The sequence below is a fragment of the Protobothrops mucrosquamatus genome, unplaced genomic scaffold (assembly GCF_001527695.2).
Source record: "Protobothrops mucrosquamatus isolate PMUCROS unplaced genomic scaffold, P.Mucros_1.0 scaffold1135, whole genome shotgun sequence".
Lineage (NCBI taxonomy): Eukaryota > Metazoa > Chordata > Lepidosauria > Squamata > Viperidae > Protobothrops > Protobothrops mucrosquamatus.
The window spans coordinates 259,826-276,980 of record NW_015387353.1 but is presented as its reverse complement, the minus strand read 5'-3'; the positions used below and the strand labels follow the sequence as shown (position 1 = coordinate 276,980).

The window sequence follows — 17,155 nt, the reverse complement described above, 5'->3', positions numbered from 1 at the left end:
TTCAGGAGGGGCCTCACCACCGCCTCCTTTAGGATCGCGGGGAAGGCACCCTCCCGTAAAGAAGCGTTTATAATTCCCTGGAGCCAGGCTCGTGTACCCTCCCGAGCCGCCAGTACCAGCCAGGAGGGACACGGATCCAATAAACATGTGGTTGCATTCAGCCTCCCCAGGATCCTGTCCACATCCTCAGGAGCCACAGGGTCAAACTCCTCCCATATAATCGTCTCAAGACCTGCTCCCTCCATCTCCCCCGGGGCCACCCAGTCGGAGTCCAACCCCTCCCGGATCCGAGCGACTTTGTCATTCAGATATTGTGCAAAATCCTCAGCCCTCCCCACCAGGGGGTCCTCCCCCCCCTCAGTTGAAGGAGGGAGCAAGTCACCCTGAAGAGGGTGGCTGGGCGATTATCTGATGACGCAATGAGGGTGGAGTAGTAATTAGACCTCACCACCCTCATTGCCACAAGGTAGGATCTAACAAGTATCCTTACCTGTGTTCGGTCGGGTTCGGTTCGGGTAGTCCTCCAACTGCTCTCTAGGCGTCTTTTCCGGCGTTTCATCTCTCTCAGCTCCTCAGTGAACCAAGGAGCTAGTTGAGATCTACGTCGGGTCAGAGGCCGCAACGGCACGACTCGGTCCAGTGCTGCGGCTGCGGCCACATTCCAGGCCGCAGCCTGATCTTCCGCCGAGTCATGACCTAGATCCTCCGGATATGGCCCAAGCTCCGTCAGAAACCTCTCCGGGTCCATCAGGCGCCTGGGACGGAACCATCTAGGCGGTTCCGTCTCCCTGCGGCGGGGGGAAGCGGTCCGGAAGTCCATCCTAAGGAGAGCATGATCTGACCATGACAAGGGCTCTAGATAGAACATGCAAGCAAGATGTGCTGTTTGTGATTGGAGACTGGAAATTTTAAGGAGGAAAATGGAGTTGGGTTGTAAGATTTAGGAAACCAAAATGAAGCAGGAGAGCAACTTTTTAAATTTCTGCCAGTACAGTGATTTATTCATAGATAACACTGACTTCAAATCATCAAAACAACACCTCTACACATGGACCTCAACAGACTAGTGCATCGAAATTAAATTGATTATAGTACTGCTAAAAAGTGAAATTGGTATAATGAAATACTGTACAGTAGAGATGCAACATCCAAGATACCGTAGAAAATACTCTATACTTAACATTAATCTACAACATTAGAAAATGAAGTTACATTAGCACTCTAGTCCTTACCAAGTCAGAAGGCTATAAGAATTAATAGAACACCCTCACAGAAAATGGCAAACAGAAACAGAATAATTAAAGTTTGTAATTAAGCTACACCAGCAAATCTGGAGAAAACCAGATCGGAAGAGACCTATCTACATTCCAGTATCAAAAAGGAGATTTGACAGCATGTACAAGCTTCCAAACTACGATACAATATTCTTAATTTCACGTGCTGGCAAAATAATGCTTAGGATCATCCAACACAGATTAGAATCCTGCACGGGAAAAGAGATGCCAGATGTTCACTGATACATGCTGGATAATTTAGAAAGCTAAAGAATGCCCAAAAGAAATCACTGTCTGCTTCATTGATTATAGAAACGCTTTTAATTATGCAGTCATATTAAGCTAGGGAATCTATCTAGAAAAATAAGAATACTAGAACCTCTCATTCTCCTATGCAACAGTTATATATAGCTCAGAAAGCTACAGTATGGACAGACCAAGGCAGAACAGAGTGGCTTCAAATTGGCCACTGAGTGTGAGAAGGCTGTATACTTTCCCCTTATTTATTCAGTTTATGTGCTGAATATATTAAGAAAAGATGAATTTAAAAAAGATGAGGGTGGTTTTAAAATTGGAGGAAGAAAATTGAATAACCTGAGCTATGCTGGTGACACCGTGGTGGCGCAATGGTTAGAATGCAGTATTGCAGACTAATTCTGCTATCTGCCAGCAGTTTGGCAGTTTGATTCTCACTGGCTCAAGGTTGACTCAGCCTTCCATCCTTCTGAGGTTGGTAAAATGAGGATCCACACTGTGAAGCGGTATATAAGTCTAAGTGCTATTGCTGTTGCTAGTGTGATAGCTGACAGTACAAAGCATCTGCAAGCTCTGGTAATAAAAATAAAAAGCACACTGAAAAAAATGGGCTAAAATTGTATATAAAGAAGACAAAACTAATAACAGCAGATATAACAATCAGCCATAGATTAGCACTTAGTAGAGCAGTTATGAAGGCCCTAGGAATATATTCAGGAGTTGTGATGTGTGTGTACCTACAAAGATCAGAATAATGCAAGCAATGGCATTCTATGTGACTCCCTATGGGAGCGTAAGTTGGACTTTGAAAAAGCAGGTTAGGAAGACATTTTTTAACCTCAGTGTTGGAAAAGACTCCTGAGAATAACTTAGTCAACCAAGAAAACAAAGAAATGACTTATTGAACAAATCAACCTTGAGTTTTCACTCACGGCGCAAATAACCAGGTTCAAATTATCTACGTAGTAAGAATTGACACCAGCTGGATGGCACATTATCAAACAATTTGGTATCCTCAAGAATTTTGGATCTCCTAACAATTCCTTGTGGTCCCCAGTTTACCTATTATTCATTTAGAACCTCTAGCCACATTGAATAATATAAAGGACATGGTGAATCCTCCTAAGTAAAAGAAAAACCATTTTTCCTGTTATTATGATAAGCTGAAATATATATCATAGTGTAAAATTAACACAGCTGTATATGTGTAAGTAAAACACAGCTGTCATGCAAAATAAATATTCTGTAACGAACGTTCAGCTGTTTCAGTAGCATTTTTTACTGCAAGTGGTATGATAGTTTCATCTTGTCAAAAGCAAAAAAATATGTGTTGTAGATTTAGAAATAGCGGATTATAGTATAAAGAAAAGTTGATATGAACATAACAGAAAATACTTTGTTAATGTGACAGCATCTGTTTCTGTTTGTACTTTAAGCTGAAGTCACAAATTTAAGCAAAATCCAGACAGGTAGAACGAGCATTAATTTTCATCAGAATTCCCAGGGCAGAGAAAAGCATAGTAAGATGACAGCAACTCCTGAAAAAGCAAGCAATTGTGCCATTGAGCTTTCCAGACAGTTTGTGAAGCGGTGGATGAATAAGCTGTTGGTGATCATGTCTCCACAGCTTTGCAAATATTCAAAAGCAATGTTGTAGAAGGGGGGGATTTGCACAATTTATCCTAAAGTAATAACAGAAAACAAAGCCATTAGTATTCTGAAGCATATAGGATTCTCTAGTTCAAATGTAGCATCCATGTCCAGCAAGTCACAAAGAAATGTTTGTTCATTGTGATTTTTCTGAGATATGTTTTTGCTAGCAGTGCTTACATTTTATTCCGTCTTGAAGCCCGTCATTTCCCTGCATATGCAAAAATAGCAAGAGCTAAGAAGATAATTCCAGCTGGCATGTCAATCCTATAACAAGTACAATAAATTACTTAGCAGAGTGAATGCTTTGTTCCTTTTTATGGTCATGTTCTATATTTGTATGTGAAGTGGAAATGGTCACATGAGAAAACCATCATCTGATACTACAGTTTACGTATACTAGCTGGCTAGTAGCTACTGCCTGCAAAATTACTCTTCAGAAAGCTGCGATTTAAACTTTTTTTTACTTATTTGGAATTTATTTCAAATGCTTCAATGTTAAAAACAAATGTAAATTATCCTTTAAGTAAACAAGAAGTGGAAAGTTATTTTAAAAAACATTTTGGAAGGAGAATAAACTAAAACTAAAGTAATTATGTCTAAAGAATTCCCACTAAAATAGTTTCCCTCACTTTATATGATTTCTGTTTATGCGATTTTCTGTTATGCAATTGATCATTTCCATTCAAGAAATCACAATGCAGGGAAAATAGCCCTATTATGTGATTTATGCCAGTATAGTCCATTTGTTATTGGGAGCCAATTTGATGTAGTGTTTAAGGCATCGGGCTAGAAACCAGGAGACAATGAATTCTATTTCCATCATAGGCACAAAGCCAACTTGGTGATCTTGAGCCAGTCACTGTCTCGCAGCCACAGGAAAGAGGCAATGGCAAACTTCTTCTGAAATCTTGCCAAGAAAATAATTGCAGGGACTAATCCAGGCAGTCACCAGGAGTCAAAACTGACTTGAAAGCACAAAATAAAAAAGTTAATTTGCACCAATGGTCTAGAAACATATCAAGACTTCCCAAAACTGCCTGCGTTTTCCTAGCCAACCCCTTTTCTATCTTCTCTTATGCATTTATTATTGGGTTGTGCTGTTGTTCTAGTGGTGCATGTTTAGTTCCATAGTAATAGCAATAGTAATAGCATTTAGACTTATATACCACTTTACAGTGCTTTTACAGCCCTCTCTAAGCGGTTTACAGAGTCCGCACATTGTCCCCAACAATCTGGACCCTCATTTTACCGACCTCGGAAGGATGGAAGGCTGAGTCAACCTTGAGTAAGAATCGAACTGCTGGAAGTTGGCAGAATTAGCCTGCAATACTGCATTCTAACCACTGCACCACCACGGTTCTTCATACCAACTATACTATGGGATCAAAACAGCTGTCAAATATGTTGCCAAACATTCCTATTCAAAAGGACCTCTCCAGCACTAGAAACAAAGAAGAAAATATTAATCTCTGCTGAAGCTGGTTGAGGATCTTCACCCAGGGATAAGCTTTTAAACCCGAGTGAATCTGCTCTGCACAAAAATTGAAGAATGCTAATAAAATTTCACAGTGCTATGATGCGTTCCACCTCTTTCACTGCCATGAGAACCATGCGCGTTAGAAAAACTACTTTACAAAAGATTGAGAAAATGGTTTCACTGTACATAAAATATGAGGCAAGGGGGAAAAAGTGTTTGTGTAATGTAGTGCTTAAAAATACGGCTCTGAAAATTGTATCAAGGTAGATAGATACAGAATTAGCCATCCAGAAATGTGAGATCTGACCTGTATAATTTATGATAATTCCTATTAAACATATTACAGCTAGGTTATTTTTTTACTCTTGAGTTTTTTGCAATTTCCTGTATGGGTCTAGATAATTTTTTATAGCTTTGGCAATGAGATAATTTTTGAATCATAGACATTTAATATTACTTAAAATGACTGTCTTTCCTTATTAAATATGCATAATTATTTTCCTAAAAAGGATAATTTTTTACAAGCCATAATAGTAATCCTCAACATTGGGTTTTCTGGGTCTTTGATGTCTTCTGGACTACTCTTAATACTAGGTCAGCGATAGGCAACCTTGGCTCTTTTATGACTCGTGGACTTCAACATGGCTGGCTCAGGAATTCTGGGAGTTGAAGTCCACGAGTCATAAAAGAGCCAAGGTTGCCTACCCCTGTACTAGGTGCTATCAGGGCAGAACGTTAGAAAAGAAATATTTATGAATCCTCTTGGTAAAATGAGCAGGAAGGCTTCCAGATATATAACGACTGAAACACATTTTACCTCACAAGACAATTCTTCCTGTAAGAAACAAATTTTGAGAAGATCTCAGTTTCAATAATGACAAGAAAACTGGTTTGTGAATGCATGTGTGATTTCTTCATTTTATTACTACTGCAGAGTGAAGTTGCCATTCTTCTAAAACCAATATCGGGAAAAATTCAGGAAATTCAGATGTTCAGAGAGAGAAATCGTGGAAGCAATATGTTTAACCATCTGTCTGCTATCAGTGAAAGTATTCCAGCTCTTGGATGGATAACAATAGTAAGTTCTGAATTTTAGAAGTGGACAAAACCAATTTTCTCACCCTTATCTATCATGCAACCTTGGACTGGTTTGACTCTTGTTTCGGACCTCATTGCTTGCAGGTGGTACTATCATATCACCACCTCACTTTTAAAGATTTCCTCCCCATCCTCAGTCATAGTAGCCCACTTTGTTGAATGTGGCTTCATCCCTCAACATGTGGGGTTGATGGGTGGAAACATTTAGCTAAGCAGGGTTGGATCTGTTTACTACACGGCTGGGAGATCACCAGGGCTGTAGTCTAAACTGTGAAGCCATGAAAGCATTCCTAAACAAGGCAGTGGCAAATATTCCATATTGCTTCCATATAGCTGCCAAGGAAACTGAAAGCATAGTCCTGAATAGTCACCAGGTATCATGAAATGGCCTTAATTTTCTTAGAGAACAAGGTCAGCAGAATAGACTTCCACAAACCTTATTGTATCTATGTTGCTTTGAAATAACGATTGGTTAAAATAGGAAGGAGGTTGTTTCCCCATGATTATATTTACTTTTTCTTTCTCAAAAATGATTCCTGTGGTTTTACACAATGCCCCTGTGTTCTCTTTTAGTCTGCTAAGCCAGGACCTTATGTAAAGGAGATGAATGATGCTGCTACGTTTTATACTAATAGGGTGTTAAAAAACTACAAGCATAGGTAAGTTAATACTCCCCAACACCACCTTCATCACACAATTTAACTACTTTACTTGGCTGGTATATCTGAGGTGATTACAAATTACCATCAGTGGCAATTCTCTCCTTGACTTGAAGGTCAGAAGGGATACTAAAGAACATGAACAGATAGCTTTTATTATGTTACAGTGATTTGCGTCACGTTGATTGGGTGAAATCATTCCTGAATATTTGGACAGAGCTTCAAGCATATATAAAAGAATACCATACTACCGGGCTCATCTGGAGTAAAACTGTGAGTGTTTTATTTCTTACCTTCTACTATGAAAAAAGAATACATTATTGTATAGTAGTGTTCCCAAATTAGTGTTGGAGGGGGGTGAAAATTGTTCTTGAACTAAGAGAAAAAAAATGTCATTTTGGTTCCCAGCAATGGTACATTTCCAGGACAAAGAACTTTATGAAATAAAAGAGTTAGGAGAGGGTTTTAAATGTTCCATCTCTTAGCATCTTTGATTCCATAACTGATTGTTCCCAAGAAAATTAGGAAAATTATATACAGGTAGCCCTCACGTTATGATGGCAGTGGGACCAGGAATTCTGTTGCTAAGTTGCACTTATAACATGCAACTTCATGTGACCACATCACTTAGCGAAGGCAGTTACGTCAGCCCTGCTTGCCATTGTTAAACAAAGGACAGGCTAAAACATAGGAAAAACAGTTGCAAGAACTGAAAAGAAGGACTAGGGGTGATATGATAGCAGTTTTCTAATATTTGAGGGGCTGTCACAGAGAGGCGGGTGACAACCTATTTTCCAAAGCACCCAAAGGCTAAACAAGGAACAAGGGTGGAAACTGATCAAGGAGAGATTCAACCTAGAAATGAGGAGAAATTTTCTGACCGTGAGAACAATCAACCAATGGAACAGCTTGCCTTCAGAAGTTGTGGGTGCTCCCTCACTGGAGGCTTTCAAGAAGAGACTAAACAGCCACTTGTCAGAAATGGAATAGGGTCCCTGCTTGAGCAGGGGGTTGGACTAAATGACCTACAAGGTACCTTCCAACTCTGTTATTCTGTATTCTGATCACATCTGACTTCCTGCCAGCTTCCTTATTGACTTTGCTCTCCAGCAGGGATCATTAGAAATTGCAGTCATGTGACTGTAGCTCACTGTGATGTCATAATTGTGAGCTGGGTGCCAAACACCTTGAACACAATCATGTGATTGTGGGGAGACTGCAGTGACCAGAACTCCGAGGAACCATTGTAAGTGCCCTAGTTCAGCACTGTTGTAACTTTGAGCAGTTGCTGAATGACTGGTTGTACCCCAAAGACTATCTGTACATTTGAATCTACATTTTAAACATTTAATGACCACAAAGATACATATGTCCCAACCAACCCAACAACATTGATTGATTGATACTTTTTTTTCAATTGGTTCATGCATTCTTTTGCAGTTTTACCTAATTTGGTTTTTAAAATTACTTAAATCGCCTTTTCTATGTATTTTAATGCACAGAGTTCCGCTTACGGCTCCTGTAAAATCATAATTCCCCAGACATGTTACAGGTTCTGAAGACTTGACCTTGCCTTAAAGCTAGCAATTCATTAGATTAAATCTGAGCAGATGTTTTAACAATATATCTTTATAAACAGCTTAAAAAAACTATTTAGCACAAATGTTTACAATGTCTGTCTCCTAGGTTTATGTCAGCTGCCTCCTTGGGGGACAGCTGTTCTCTTTTGTTATTGTCCATTATTTCAAATGGTTAGGCAATGTATGACAATACATTGTGCCAACTAATATATGACAATACTTGTGCCAAAATATTTATTGGAAGTTGCTACATATCATTTTCTCATTAACTGTCAGGGAAACAGTTATGTCAAATGGATGAATATCAAATGTTAAATGGAAGTTATAGTAATAATCTAATCTTAGTGTTTCATGAATGACAGCAGGAACTAAAAAGCTTGTGTCTGGGATTCACTTGGAACTTGTAAATGGAGAAGATAAAGAGTGTGGGACTTCTTAATTTTGTTCTTCTCCCACTAAAGATCATGTTTAAAAACTAGGGCAGAAGTACAATTTGCAGATAACTGATTAATAACACTCACTCAATGACTGAATGGCTATGCTATTATGCTATAATGAGGGATGTTTGGTTTTGACTAAGCCATTGCATTTTTAATTACAGCTTCCAGCTTTAGCAATGTTTCACAGATGGTTGTTGATATATAATGGTAACAATTTTTCAAGCAGAGGTTGTGAGCAATGAGGTGTTTGTCAATTTTCATACACAGCCCATAACATAATGGCCAATTTCATTGGGTCATTAATACTAAACTGGCAAATGTGCTATATTGCTTACCATGTATTCTAGACAAGATGGGAGGCACACAGATCAATTAAACAAGCAAATAACCATAAAGGTCACTAGGTAATTTGTTAATGCCTTTTGCAATAAGCCATGACTTCCTTTGATTTGTGGTTTTTGAACAAGACAGAGTGGCCTGATACACATATAATGCAAAACCACAATCTATGCTTAATAAATCTCATGGCTGAGTTCATGTATTGTTTTTAGTTAAAACCTTCCAATGTTATTGCTTAGCACAGCCCTTGAGGAGTGTGGTGGGACACGTGGTTAGAACGCTAGATTGACAAACAGCAAGCTCGAGTTCTAGACCCCAGGGCTGCTGTGTAACGAGGTGAGTTCCTGTCATTTGTTCCAGCTCTTGCCCGCTTTCTAGTTTGAAAGCGTGCAAACGTGAGTAAATAAATAGATACCACTTCAGTGGGCACAATAGGGACATGAAAGAAGCCCCCAACCAGGTGCCCCCGGGGCAATGGCCAGGTCACCGGCTAATACTTTCAACCCGGAAGCACCCTGGTGCTTGAATGTGAAGCACAGCATTTTTGGTTCTCTTGGAGCTTCCTCTGATCAGACTAGAGATGGAAACTGATAGCAGTTTCCTATCCTTTTGAGGTGGGAAAGATGAAAATGACATTATAACTTCTAAAATAGGCAGATCAGAATCCAAAAATAAAGAAATACACAAAATGTTTGAGCCTCTGTGAACTATGTGTATCTTGCCTACCCCCTAGTATTTTTACAAACCCTAGCCCTTTCTTGGGCAGATATTTGTATGTATTTCTTAAGGATATTAGTTGTGCCTGCCTTAAACCAGATTAATTTGTAGGTGTTTATTCCAAGATTCCTAAGTTTGTCTTTAATGTACTTGTTCATGAATATATATCTTCTCAACTAGTATATGACACCATCTGAAAAAAGGTAATGTTTATGTTTTAACTGAACATCCATTTCCCAAAGCAACTAGTTACTAAAATTCTGAAAGAATAAAATCGCATTCTGTCGGTAAAAAAGGCTCTAATCCTTATATATGCTTCATATAATTACAGAGTCATATATTGTTTTGTTCATACACACATACACACACACACACATATATGTATATGTATACACACACACACACACACACAGAGAGAGAGAGAGAGAGAGAGAGAGAGAGAGAGAGAGAGATAAAAAAGAAAATGTAAAGCTCAGAAGATCATATAACAACCTACTAGAGCAGGTGGACTGTGGCACAGAGACATAGATCTTTTGTTAAGGTGTTTCTTCTGTAAATGTATACTAGTGTTGTCTTTATAAAGCACAAGTTTTACACCACCTGTTTTCAAGCATCCTTGCTGCAATGGAAGCCTAGTTACCAGGTGAAATAGCCGATGAGTAAAGGTAGTCCTCAAGTTGCAACCACAATTGAGCCCAAAATTTCTGTTTTAAGTGAGACATTTGTTAAGTGAATTTTGCCCCATTTTACGACCGTTCTTGCCACAGTTGTTAAGTGAATCACTAGTTGTTAAGTTAGTGACACAGTTATGAGGTGAATCTGGCTTCCCCATTGACTTTGCTTCTCAGAAACTCACAAAAGGGGATCACGTGACCCCCTGGACACTGCAAGTGTCATAAATATGAGTCAACTGCCAGGCATTTGATCGTATGATCATGGGGATGCTGCAACGGTTGTAAGTGTGAAAAATGGTCATAAGTCAACTTTTTTCAGTGCTGTTATAACTTCGAACAGTCACTAAATGAACTGTTGTAAATCGAGGAGTACCTGTATGGCTTTTATAGAGAAATATCGCATCTTTTTCGTCTATTAGCTGGACTGTTCATGTGGTTAGTTTTACAATATTGGACTAAAATTGCACATTACAGAAACTTCATCTCTTTACTTTAAAAAAAATAATAATTAGGGTCCAGTAGCCTCAGCAGCATCAGGTTTGCCAGCTCTAGTAAACAAACAAGGCCTCCCTCCCCCGCCGCCACCTCCACCGCCACCTCCGCCACCGGGACCTCTGCCTCCCATCGATACAGAATGTGCAAAAGATGACGCAACTGCTGCTCGTTCGGACTTATTTGCTCAGTTGAACCAGGGAGAAACAATTACCAAAGGTACGAAGCCCACCATAACTTAAGCCTCTCTCTTCAATCCATTCCTCCCAACATTTTCTTATAAAAGTTAAAAGCCCTCGCTTTCTACGAATGCAAACTCCTTTATGCTAAAAAATGCTTAACTTGGAAATCTGACACTGCAGACGCTTCTGGTGAAGATATGGTGAGTTGAACATCCCTGAAGGAGCGGGGACGGCATTTATGATGGAGATGGGCAGCCAGATGCTGGATCATGGCCGGCGAAACCTTCCAGGGAAATTTGAGATTGTGAGATTGCCCATATGTACTCCAGACAGCTCCTTCTTGTGAGTAGACCTCAGGAACCCAAGTTTTAGCGGCTGGCTTATGCGAGCAGCTGGGAGTCAAGGGAATCCATCTAAGCTCACAGTCTGATGTAGCCTGTGTGGACACAAAGCTCAACCAAACCTCATTTCTTAATCACTTTTTGATATATATATTTTTACTGCTTACCAGATATTAAGAACTTTTGGAACAGTAATGTTTTATTGCATCCACTGAGTGAGTCTCCTTCTCCTTGGTAAAAGAAGTTTTAAGTATGAGTTTAAGAAAAACGATTTTTTGGAATAAACAGCAAAAAGATGTTTAGAGTATTGATTTTGGAAAGTTACAAACAGACTAAGGTTCCAGCTGGATTTGAAATGGACTTTGAAATTAATTATATTAGAATCCTTCCCATGGGAAAATGCTTTTGTTTTGAATTCTTTTTTTTTTTAAAAAAATGATAGGATGGAATTAGAAGGTTGAACACTAGAGGAAATACAGGGAACTAAAGATTATAACTAAAGGATAAGAACAATTAAATTTGACTTACTGGAATAAAATATTTTTAACATTTTTTAACATTCGACATATTCTTGAACAAAGGACCAGAAATTAATGTTGAGGGTTATGCTGATTAAGCAAGGTGCATATGTGATTGCCTCATTTAACAACCACAATCCCTGCTCTCCATGTAGCAGTCATTAAGCAAATGTGTAGGTTGGTTTGTGAAGCACAGGTTGTTAGTGGAGCATGGAATGCCAAAATCAACGTTCTAATCACCCCTTTGCTGTTTATTTCAAAAGAAAAAAAATTAAAATCCAAACTGTATTTGGTTTTGTACTGTATTTTATTTAATACAATTGTATTATGTTGTATTTTTTAAAAAAAATCACTAAGGGTTGGAGGAAACTCACTTGGTGTTTTCAACCTTGTTGACTCAAGCATACCTAATAGCTGAAAAGCAGTTAATAAACAATTTCTGAAAGGGATTAGAAAAAGAAGCATGTGAACTCAGTACCCTTAAAGGCACTGCTGCTCCCTTGTCTCCCAGCGTTTAAGACTGGGACTGCTGTCTCGCAACCTGCTCATAAAGAACAAGTGTTTGGAGCACTTGTGGGCAATCTCAAGTCCTTTCCTTGTCCAGAGAGGAATTATGAATAGCTGATCTACTCACTGGTTCTTTATTCTGTCGGTTTTTTATTCTCCACTTTTAACTGAGCCTTCTCCAGTTCACCATTTTTCCCTTAGAAGTCTACATTCGTGTTTTATTTCTGGGGCATATTGCAAGCCCATTTTGAATTGTTTGTCCTATTTTAATTACTACAACCACGTTTATGATTGTTTGGACATGGGTTTAGTTGTACATCACATACTGCCTATACTTGGGATTTACTGAGATGTAAATGTCCACATTTGTGCTTGAGAAAAGTCAGATAAATAAGAGTATTAATTGGGACCTGCCCAGAGTTGATTAAAAGATGGGCAGCTATATAATTTTTTAAAAATAAATAAATAAATTGGCTATGATGTAGAGGACAGTCAGGTCAATAAGAGCGCTGAAAAATAAATAGCTCAGGTTGGGACAAAGAAGCTATGGTCCTCCAGTTGTTAGCATCTTCCAACAGCTTTGGGCAATAACATGAAGGTGCTGGGAGATGAAAACATCTGGAGAGCCGGTCTCATGATTTTGGTTCAGACATATGCTTTGCCTTCATATCAGCGAAACATATTGCTATCAACTAGAAACTAACATTTAAAGGCTGAGAGTACCTCTTGCACCATGAATTATCCCAGGAGACTGTTGCTTAAGGTTACTCCTTACTTTCTGAGATACCTTAAGCTCTGCCATATTTTTAAATTTGATAATAAAATCAAATGAATTTTCTACAGATAGATGGATTCAAATATATGCTAATTTATCTCATACAGTACATGAATAATANAAAAACAGTTGCAAGAACTGAAAAGAAGGACTAGGGGTGATATGATAGCAGTTTTCTAATATTTGAGGGGCTGTCACAGAGAGGCGGGTGACAACCTATTTTCCAAAGCACCCAAAGGCTAAACAAGGAACAAGGGTGGAAACTGATCAAGGAGAGATTCAACCTAGAAATGAGGAGAAATTTTCTGACCGTGAGAACACTCAACCAATGGAACAGCTTGCCTTCAGAAGTTGTGGGTGCTCCCTCACTGGAGACTTTCAAGAAGAGACTGAACAGCCACTTGTCAGAAATGGAATAGGGTCCCTGCTTGAGCAGGGGGTTGGACTAAATGACCTACAAGGTCCCTTCCAACTCTGTTATTCTGTATTCTGATTACATCTGACTTCCTGCCAGCTTCCTTATTGACTTTGCTCTCCAGCAGGGATCATTAGAAATTGCAGTCATGTGACTGTAGCTCACTGTGATGTCATAATTGTAAGCTGGGTGCCAAACACCTTGATCACAATCATGATTGTGGGGAGACTGCAGTGACCAGAACTCCGAGGAACCATTGTAAGTGCCCTAGTTCAGCACTGTTGTAACTTTGAGCAGTTGCTGAATGACTGGTTGTACCCCAAAGACTATCTGTACATTTGAATCTACATTTTAAACATTTAATGACCACAAAGATATATATGTCCCAACCAACCCAACAACATTGATTGATCGATACTTTTTTTTCAATTGGTTCATGCATTCTTTTGCAGTTTTACCTAATTTGGTTTTTAAAATTACTTAAATCACCTTTTCTATGTATTTTAATGCACAGAGTTCCGCTTACGGCTTCTGTAAAATTATAATTCCCCAGACATGTTACAGGTTCTGAAGACTTGACCTTGCCTTAAAGCTAGCAATTCATTAGATTAAATCTGAGCAGATGTTTTAACAATATATCTTTATAAACAGCTTAAAAAAACTATTTAGCACAAATGTTTACAATGTCTGTCTCCTAGGTTTATGTCAGCTGCCTCTTTGGGGGACAGCTGTTCTCTTTTGTTATTGTCCATTATTTCAAATGGTTAGGCAATGTGTGACAATACATTGTGCCAGCTAATATATGGCAATACTTGTGCCAAAATATTTATTGAAGTTACTACATATCATTTGCACATTAACTGTCAGGGAAACAGTTATGTAAAATGGATGAATATCAGATGTTAAATGGAAGTTATAGTAATAATCTAATCTTAGTGTTTCATGAATGACAGCAGGAACTAAAAAGCTTGTCTCTGGGATTCACTTGGAACTTGTAAATGGAGAAGATAAAGAGTGTGGGACTTCTTAATTTTGTTCTTCTCCCACTAAAGATTATGTTTAAAAACTAGGGCAGAAGTACAATTTGCAGATAACTGACTAATAACACTCACACAATGACTGAATGGCTATGCTATTATGCTATAATGAGGGATGTTTGGTTTTGGCTAAGCCATTACATTTTTAATTACAGCTTCCAGCTTTAGCATGTTTCACAGATGGTTGTTGATATATAATGGTAACAATTTTTCAAGCAGAGGTTGTGAGCAATGAGGTGTTTGTCAATTTTCATACATAGCCCATAACATAATAGCCAATTTCATTGGGTCATTAATACTCAACTGGCAAATGTGCTATATTGCTGAAGATGTATTCTAGACAAGATGGGATGCACACAGATCAATTAAACAAACAAATAACCATAAAGGTCACTAGGTAATTTGTTAATGCCTTTTGCAATAAGCCATGACTTCCTTTGATTTGTGGTTTTTGAACAAGACAGAGTGGCCTGATACACATATAATGCAAAACCATAATCTATGCTTAATAAATCTCATGGCTGAGTTCATGTATTGTTTTTAGTCAAAACCTTCCAATGTTATTGCTTAGCACAGCCCTTGAGGAGTGTGGTGGGACACGTGGTTAGAATGCTAGATTGACAAACAGCAAACTCAAGTTATAGACCCCAGGGCTATTTTGTAACAGGGTGAGTTCCTGTCATTTGTTCCAGCTCTTGCCCGCTTTCTAGTTTGAAAGCGTGCAAACGTAAGTAGATAAATAGATACCACTTCAGTGGGCACAATAGGGACATGAAAGAAGCCCCCAACCAGGTGCCCCCGGGGCAATGGCCAGGTCACCGGCTAATACTTTCAACCCGGAAGCACCCTGGTGCTTGAATGTGAAGCACAGCATTTTTGGTTCTCTTGGAGCTTCCTCTGATCAGACTAGAGATGGAAACTGATAGCAGTTTCCTATCCTTTTGAGGTGGGAAACATGAAAATGACATTATAACTTCTAAAATAGGCAGATCAGAATCCAAAAATAAAGAAATACACAAAATGTTTGAGCCTCTGTGAACTATGTGTATCTTGCCTACCCCCTAGTATTTTTACAAACCCTAGCCCTTTCTTGGGCAGGTATTTGTATGTATTTCTTAAGGATATTAGTTGTGCCTGCCTTAAACCAGATTAATTTGTAGGTGTTTATTCCAAGATTCCTAAGTTTGTCTTTAATGTACTTGTTCATGAATATATATCTTCTCAACTAGTATATGACACCATCTGAAAAAAGGTAATGTTTATGTTTTAACTTAACATCCATTTCCCAAAGCAACTAGTTACTAAAATTCTGAAAGAATAAAATCGCATTCTGTCGGTAAAAAAGGCTCTAATCCTTTTATATGCTTCATATAATTACAGGCATATATTGTTTTGTTCATATATACACACATACACATATATGTATATGTATACACACAGAGAGAGAAAGAGAGAGAGAGATAAAAGAAAATGTGAAGCTCAGAAGATCATATAACAACCTACTAGAGCAGGTGGACTGTGGCACAGAGACATAGATCTTTTGTTAAGGTGTTTCTTCTGTAAATGTATACTGGTGTTGTCTTTATAAAGCACAAATTTTACACCACCTGTTTTCAAGCATCCTTGCTGCAATGGAAGCCTAGTTACCAGGTGAAATAGCCGATGAGTAAAGGTAGTCCTCAAGTTGCAACCACAATTGAGCCCAAAATTTCTGTTTTAAGTGAGACATTTGTTAAGTGAATTTTTCCCCATTTTACGACCGTTCTGGCCACAGTTGTTAAGTGAATCACTAGTTGTTAAGTTAGTGACACGGTTATGAGGTGAATCTGGCTTCCCCATTGACTTTGCTTGTCAGAAAGTCACAAAAGGGGATCACGTGACCCCCTGGACACTGCAAGTGTCATAAATATGAGTCAACTGCCAGGCATTTGATCATATGATCCTGGGGATGCTGCAATGGTTGTAAGTGTGAAAAATGGTCATAAGTCAATTTTTTTCAGTGCTGTTGTAACTTTGAACAGTCATTAAATGAACTGTTGTAAATCGAGGACTACCTGTATGGCTTTTATAGAGAAATATTGCATCTTTTTTGTCTACTAGCTGGACTGTTCATGTGGTTATTTTTACAATATTGGACTAAAATTGCACTTTACAGAAACTTCATCTCTTTACTTAAAAAAAAATAATTAGGGTCCAGTAGCCTCAGCAGCATCAGGTTTGCCAGCTCTAGTGAACAAACAAGGCCTCCCTCCCCCGCCGCCACCTCCACCGCCACCTCCGCCACCGGGACCTCTGCCTCCCATCGATACAGAATATGCAAAAGATGACACAACTGCTGCTCGTTCGGACTTATTTGCTCAGTTGAACCAGGGAGAAACAATTACCAAAGGTACGAAGCCCACCATAACTGAAGCCTCTCTTCAATCCATTCCTCCCAACATTTTCTTTTTTCTTTTTTTATTTTTTTTTTATTGAAAATTTTTAAAATTTTTACAATATAACTCCCCACCTCCCTCACACCCTACCCTTCCCCACCCCTCTCCCTTCCCCCCGACTTCCCAGAGCTACACACAGGGTTTACAATACAATAATTATATTCTGTCTTAAATTATATTATCCTTAAATTAACAATTCTATAACATCCTTTAGCTCTCTTCTAAACTGACATATTAAACATCATTATTACAAATTATTTAATTTTAATAAAATATACTACATTAAC

General features: G+C 38.6%; 1 protein-coding gene across 1 annotated transcript in view; it reads left to right on the top strand.

Moving 5' to 3' along the window:
* The window catches only part of CAP2 (cyclase associated actin cytoskeleton regulatory protein 2), a 42,417-nt gene that overhangs the window by 16,673 nt on the left and 8,589 nt on the right, over positions 1-17,155 (top strand). Inside the window, exons 5-8 of the mRNA XM_015820517.1 lie at positions 5,594-5,737; positions 6,331-6,416; positions 6,584-6,689; positions 10,679-10,877. Of these exons, the coding sequence (XP_015676003.1) occupies positions 5,594-5,737; positions 6,331-6,416; positions 6,584-6,689; positions 10,679-10,877 (535 nt within the window). The remainder of the gene's footprint in view (positions 1-5,593; positions 5,738-6,330; positions 6,417-6,583; positions 6,690-10,678; positions 10,878-17,155) is intronic.